This window comes from Silene latifolia, chromosome 3, assembly GCF_048544455.1.
Source record: "Silene latifolia isolate original U9 population chromosome 3, ASM4854445v1, whole genome shotgun sequence".
Taxonomy (NCBI): Eukaryota; Viridiplantae; Streptophyta; class Magnoliopsida; order Caryophyllales; family Caryophyllaceae; genus Silene; species Silene latifolia.
In genome coordinates, this window is record NC_133528.1 from 92248530 (window position 1) to 92255518 (window position 6989).

Here is a 6989-nt window from a genome sequence, read left to right on the forward strand (position 1 = left end):
AATTGTTTTAACACAACTTGTCACAAAGACAAATGAACAAGGACAAATGGTTTACACAACGAGTCACATTCACTAATAAATAAGGACAAATGGTTCACACAACGAGTCACATTGACTAATGAACAATTACAACTGTTTAACACAACGAGTCACAAAGACTAATGAACAAGAACATATGGTTCACACAACGAGTCACAAAAGCTAATGAACCAGGACAAATTGTTCACACAATGAGTCACATGGACTAATGAACAATAACAATTGTTCAACACAACGAGTAAGAAAGACTAATGAACAAGGACAAATTGTTTACACAACGAGTCACATTCACTAATACACAAGGACAAATGGTTCACACAACGAGTCACAAGGGCTAATGAACAAAGACAAATGGTTCACACAACGAGTCACATTCACTAATGAACAAGGACACAGAACGAGTCACATCACTAATAAACAAGGACAAATGGCTTACACAACGAGTCAAAAGGACTAATGAACAAGGACAAATGGTTCACACAACGAGTCACATTTACTAATAAACAAGGACAAATGGTTCACACAATGAGTCACAAGAGATAATGAACAAGGACAAAAAGTTCACACAACGAGTCACAAGGACTAATGAACAAGGACAAATGGTTTACACAACGAGTTACAATTACAAATGAACAAGGACAAGTGGTTCATACAACGATTCACATGGACTAATGAACAATTACAATTGTTTAAAAAAATAAGTCACAAAGACAAATGAACAAGGACAAATGGTTCACACAAGGAGTCACAAGGGCTAATGAACAAGGACAAATGGATCACACAACGAGTCACATTCACTAATAAACAAGGACAAGGACAAATGGTTCACACAACGAGTCACATTTACTAATAAACAGGGACAAATGGTTCACACAACGAGTCACATGGACTAATGAACAATTACAATTGTTTAACACAACGAGTCACAAAGACAAATGAACAAGGACAAATGGTTCACACAACGAGTGACAAGGGCTAATGAACAAGGTAAAATGGTTCACACAACGAGTCACATTTAAAATAAACAAGGACAAATGGTTCACACAACGAGCCACAAGGGCTAATGAACGAGAACAAATGGTTCACACAACGAGTCACATGGACTAACGAACAAGGACAAATGGTTCACACAACGTGTCACAAGGGCTAATGAACAAGGACAAATAGTTCACACAACGAGTCACATTCACTAATGAACAAGGACAAATGGTTCACACAACGACTCACATTCACTAATAAACAAGGACAAATGGTTTACACAACGAGTCACAAGGACTAATGAACAAGGACAAATGGTTCACACAACGAGTCACATTTAAAACAAACAAGGACAAATGGTTCACACAATGAGTCACAAGGGCTAATGAACAAGAACAAATGTTTCACACAACGAGTCACATGGACTAATGAACAATTACAATTGTTTTAACACAACTTGTCACAAAGACAAATGAACAAGGACAAATGGTTCACACAACGAGTCACATTCACTAATAAACAAGGACAAATGGTTCACACAACGAATCACATGGACTAATGAACAATTACAATTGTTTAACACAACGAGTCACAAAGACTAATGAACAAGAACATATGGTTCACACAACGAGTCACAAGGGCTAATGAACAAGGATAAATGGTTCACACAATGAGTCACATGGACTAATGAACAATAACAATTGTTCAACACAACGAGTAACAAAGACTAATGAACAAGGACAAATTGTTTACACAACGAGTCACATTCACTAATACACAAGGACAAATGGTTCACACAACGAGTCACAAGGGCTAATGAACAAAGGCAAATGGTTCACACAACGAGTCACATTCACTAATGAACAAGGACACACAACGAGTCAAAAGGACTAATGACCAAGGACAAATGGTTCACTAAACGAGTCACATTTACTAATAAACAAGGACAAATGGTTCACACAATGAGTCACAAGAGATAATGAACAAGGACAAAAAGTTCACACAACGAGTCACAAGGACTAATGAACAAGGACAAATGGTTTACACAACGAGTTAGAATTACAAATGAACAAGGACAAGTGGTTCATACAACGAGTCACATGGACTAATGAACAATTACAATTGTTTAAAAAAACAAGTCACAAAGACAAATGAACAAGGACAAATGGTTCACACAACGAGTCACAAGGGCTAATGAACAAGGACAAATGGATCACACACGAGTCACAAGGTGTCAAACGCAGATTCACGCAATCAACCTCGCAAGGAAGATCTAAAGATTAAGCTCGCAAACCTAATCAGAATAATGCTCACAAATGTAAACAATTTTATTGCTGGAAATTCGATGGTGTTTCTCTGATCATACACGGCCTAATATACTCCTAAACGAGGTCACAATTCGACCCAAACCCTAGCTTGGAAATTAAGCTATCTTTCCTTTTCTTAAACTAACTAGGAAAATTATTCCCCTTTCCTAAACTAACTAGGAAAGTAATTAAAATACTAAAAACTAGAATACAATCAGATTTAGGGTATTCTAATTTGACTAGGATTAGGAAAATCTAGCTTTCCTAACTTTATTAGAAATAGTATTTAACTAACTTATTATTCCTACACGATTTAGGAAACCGTGTATCCTAACCATCCTAGGAGCCGTGATATGCAGCCCCAGAGCCGTGTTATGCAGCTCCCATGCCTTCCCATTTTAGCATCAACACATTACTCGATCCAAGCTCAAATCCTTTTACTAGTTGAGTTACATTTCGACTAATAAGGATCTCATTTGCTTGTTCCGAACATGCTCCTGCATCATTCTCTCCTTCTTTTTGAGAATTTGCCCTCAAATCCTCGTCTTCTAGATACGGTGATAGGTCGCCTACATTGAATGTCGCGCTCACCCCACCATATTCACTCGGCAACTCCAGCTTGTATGCGTTAGAACCATAACATTCGAGGATCTTGAATGGACCATCTGCTCGCGGCATCAACTTATTCTTCCTTTTGGACGGAAATCGTTCCTTTCTCAAATGTAACCACACAAGATCACCTTCCTTGAAAACAGTCGCTTTCGATGTTTATTAGCCTTCTCTTTGTATTTAGCATTTGCCTTCTCAATTTGAGCTCGAACTTGTTCACATACTCGGAGAAATGCAGCTTGTCTTTCTTTGGCTTCAAAACTTAACACATCTTTCTTTGGAATGGGTACTAAATCGATTGGCAGGTATGGATTCACGCCATAGACAATCTTGAATGGAGCTAAATCTGTCGTCATTGATGGTGTACGATTATAAGCGAATTCAGCATGCGCCAATTTGATATCCCAATCCTTTGTGCTTTTACTAACCAATCCTCGCAATAGACTCCCTAGAGTACGATTGGTTACCTCGGTCTGACCATCTGTTTGTGGATGGTGTGATGTACTGAAAAGAAGCTTAGTCCCCATCAAACGCCATAACGTTTTCCAGAAGTAACTAAGAAACTTCACATCTCGATCTGAAACAATAGTAAGAGGTATTCCATGTAATCGAACGATCTCTCTATAGTACAAATCAGCCACTTTAGTTGCATCATCAGTCTTGTGACACGGAATAAAATGCGCCATCTTCGAGAATCGATCAACTACCACCATAATCGAGTCCTTACCCCTCTGAGTTCTCGGCAAACCAAGGATAAAATCCATGCTTACCTCATTCCATGGCTGTACAGGTACGGGTAGAGGTGTATACAAGCCCTTGGTGAACGTGCTTTTAGCCTTTTGACATACCACGCATTTCGCCACAATCTCTTGCACGTCCTTGTTCATTCTCGGCCAGTAGAAGTGTTCACTTAGGATGTCACTCGTCTTATTAACTCCAAAGTGTCCAAAGAATAGCCCCGCCATGAGCTTCTCGTACCAACAACTCCCTAATCGACCCATTCGGAATGCATAGCCGATTACCCTTGAAGAGATAGCCATCCCGAACAAAGATACAAACTGTCGGATCAATGATTTCCTTTGAAAATTCTGGATCGACTTGTACAGTTCCTTGATATGTTCGAAACCAAGAATCCTGGCATCCAACTGAATCAACAATGAATGCCTTCGTGATAATGCATCAGCCACGATATTAGAACTTCCCGTCTTATATTTTGAAGAAAACGTGAATGATTGCAAGAATTCTACCCATTTGGCATGTCTTTGATTTAACTTTTGCTGTCCATGGATGTGTTTAAGAGCCTCGTGATCAGAATGTAAAATAAAAACTTCGGACGCAGATAATGACTCCAATGATCCAATGCTCTCACAATTGCATAAAACTCCTTGTCATAGGTTGAATAGTTCAACCTTGCACCGTTTAATTTCTCATTTGAAATATGCAATAGGCCTCTTTTCTTGTATTAACACGACACCAATCCCAACACCACTTGCATCACACTCGACTTCAAACAATTTATTAAAATCAGGTAGTGCTAAAAACAGTCCGGAGCATAGCTTGCGTTTCACTTCTTCAAACGCCTTTTGGCGCGCCGTTAGTCCACACGAACTCTCCTTCTTGGTTAGCTCTGTAATTGGAGCCACAATCGAGCTAAAACCCTGGATGAACCGTCTATAAAATGATGCTAAACCATGAAAGCTTCGCACCTCTATAGTTGATTTCGGGAATCGGCCAGACTTGAATAGCATCGACCTTGGATGGGTCCATACTTACTCCGTCTTTTCCCACAATATAACCAAGAAAGACAACACTTGAGACCATAAAAGTACATTTTTCCAACTTACCATAAAGCTTCTGATCTCGCAAAACTTCAAACACAGCTCGCAAATGTCGTTTGTGCGACTCTTCATCTTTGCTATAAATCAGGATGTCGTCAAGATAGACCACCACAAATTTGTTAAGGAACGGCCTTAACACTTCATTCATCAACCTCATAAACGAACTAGGAGCATTGCACAATCCAAACGGCATCACAAGCCATTCATATAACCCTTGCTTCGTTTTAAACGCAGTCTTCCACTCATCCCCTTCTCGAATCCTCATTTGATGGTAGCCACTCCTCAAATCCAGTTTAGAAAAGACACTCGAACCAGAAAGTTCGTCAAGCATATCATCCAGTCTTGGCATAGGAAAGCGATATTTGATTGTAATGTTATTTACCGCTCTACTATCAATGCACATTCTCCAAGTCCCTTCCTTCTTTGGCACTAATAACGCAGGCACCGCACATGGACTTAAGCTCTCTTGAACATATCCCCTATCTATCAATTCTTGGACTTGTCTCTGTAACTCCTTTGCTTCCTCTCGGATTACAAGCGATAGGCGGTTTATTAGGCAATGCCGCCCCGGAATCAGATCTATTTGGTGTTCAATACCACGTAAAGGAGGTAACCCATCCGGTAATTCATCCGGAAACACATCCCGGAACTCTTCTAACAACTCCTGTACCCCACGGTCATCACACACACCAACGGACCCCAATTCACGAACCAGCAGCACATAAGTTCGTTCTCCACGAGCTAAAGCCTCTTCAACCTCCCGAGCCTCCATAAACATACTCCCCTTCTTTGTTTTAGACTCTTTAATCTTATTAGGTGACATAGGTTTCAGATTATATCTCACATTACCCTTCATCACGCTATACACATTGGCTCTCCCATCATGTTCAACCTTTCTATCGAATTGCCAAGGCCTACCCAACAGAATATGGCATGCATTCATAGGAATTATATCGCACCACACCTCATCAGTATAGGGTCCTAGACTCAACGAAACTAAGGCCTGTTTCTTAACTTGGATCCCATTCTCCCCATTCAGCCAATGTAATTTATATGGTTTAACTCGGTCTTTAGTTTGCAATTTCAGTTCATCAACAAGGTCCCTTGCTACTACATTAGCACACGATCCACTATCAATAATAAGATTGCAAATTTTACGGTTTACCTTGCACCGAGTATGGAAGATTTGCTCCTGCAGCAGGAGCCACTGACCAGGACACCCCACAAATGCAAGCAGGCCAAAACAGCACCACACCCATTTCAGGAAGCAACCAAACTGGGCTAAGTTTAGTGGCCAATAGGTACGAGTACAAGCCCAACCACCAGCTGCCACCATGGCCAGCTGGTTGGTCACTAAACTAGGCTCAGAAAAGTCCTAGGGGTCCAAGGGAAAATCACAATGCAAGTCCTAGAAAACCAAGTGGACAGAATCGCAAAAATGACAAACAACAAAAGCAAACTTTCCATTTCTGGCTAAACCGTGAGGAAAAAGCACACAAAGAACTTTTGGCTTGTCTTCCCATATACCAGATACAACCTAGAGCCAATTTTAATGCCAAGGACTCAATCATTTCGTCCTCAAGTGCCGACATTCAACAGAAAAGCCAAGCAATGCAAAGAAAGGACCACAACTCGTCACTTTGTCACCGCATTTCTCTTTTGTTTTCATTCCAGTTTACAATTAAGAGCTTTTAAACCGTTGTAATATTGTACTTGGACTCTTACCAGCATGTGAGGAGGGATCCCGACCCTTGGATATAGTTTCCTTTCAAGTTTGTAACCTAAAAAGGCCTATATAAGGACCTCAACTCGATCGTTGTAACACAACTGATTTATGAATGAAACCCGAGATTTCTCTCAAATTTAAACCTCTTAATCTTGTGCTTAGTCTGTAGATTAGAGTCAGGCTTGATAATAACTTGTGCTTAGACTGTGGTTATTGATTAAGTACTGTTAGTAGAGTGTAAACTTTCTGTCTTTGAGGCCGAGATCGTGGTTAGTTTAGCTTTTTGTTTGTTTCATTGAGTCTTTCTGTGTTAATCTGTGGAATCTCTTAACTCTAACACCCCAAATTGTTAGCTTAATTCCCTGTGAGAATTCTGTGGGTTTTATAGTTGATAATTATATCCAAAGTTCCCTCCTTTCAGTCAAATCCCAGAACTGTCTCAATTACAGTCCTTGTGTCTGTCATCAGTTTCAGTTGAGTCTTAAAAATACT

The 6989-nt window shown here is 40.0% G+C and overlaps 1 protein-coding gene across 1 annotated transcript; it reads right to left on the reverse strand.

The window, feature by feature from the left end:
* Window positions 1-4360: 4360 nt before the first annotated feature.
* LOC141649337 (uncharacterized) lies at window positions 4361-5714 on the reverse strand. The gene is made up of 3 exons (XM_074458030.1): window positions 5173-5714; window positions 4707-4848; window positions 4361-4591 (listed from the first exon to the last, which is right to left on the reverse strand). The coding sequence occupies exons 1-3, from the start codon at window positions 5712-5714 to the stop codon at window positions 4361-4363; spliced, it is 915 nt and encodes a 304-aa protein (XP_074314131.1).
* Between the last annotated feature and the right edge of the window lie 1275 nt (window positions 5715-6989).

Bases quoted from the DNA above. Each gene is read 5' to 3' on its own strand.
- LOC141649337 (XM_074458030.1), bottom strand. From the start codon at position 5,714: ATGAATGCATGCCATATTCTGTTGGGTAGGCCTTGGCAATTCGATAGA. The intron at 4,849-5,172 runs GTGCATTGATAG...CCTGATTTATAG, and splicing joins AAGGAAGGGACTTGGAGAAT to CAAAGATGAAGAGTCGCACA. The intron at 4,592-4,706 runs GTAAGTATGGAC...CGGTTCATCCAG, and splicing joins ATATTGTGGGAAAAGACGGA to GGTTTTAGCTCGATTGTGGC.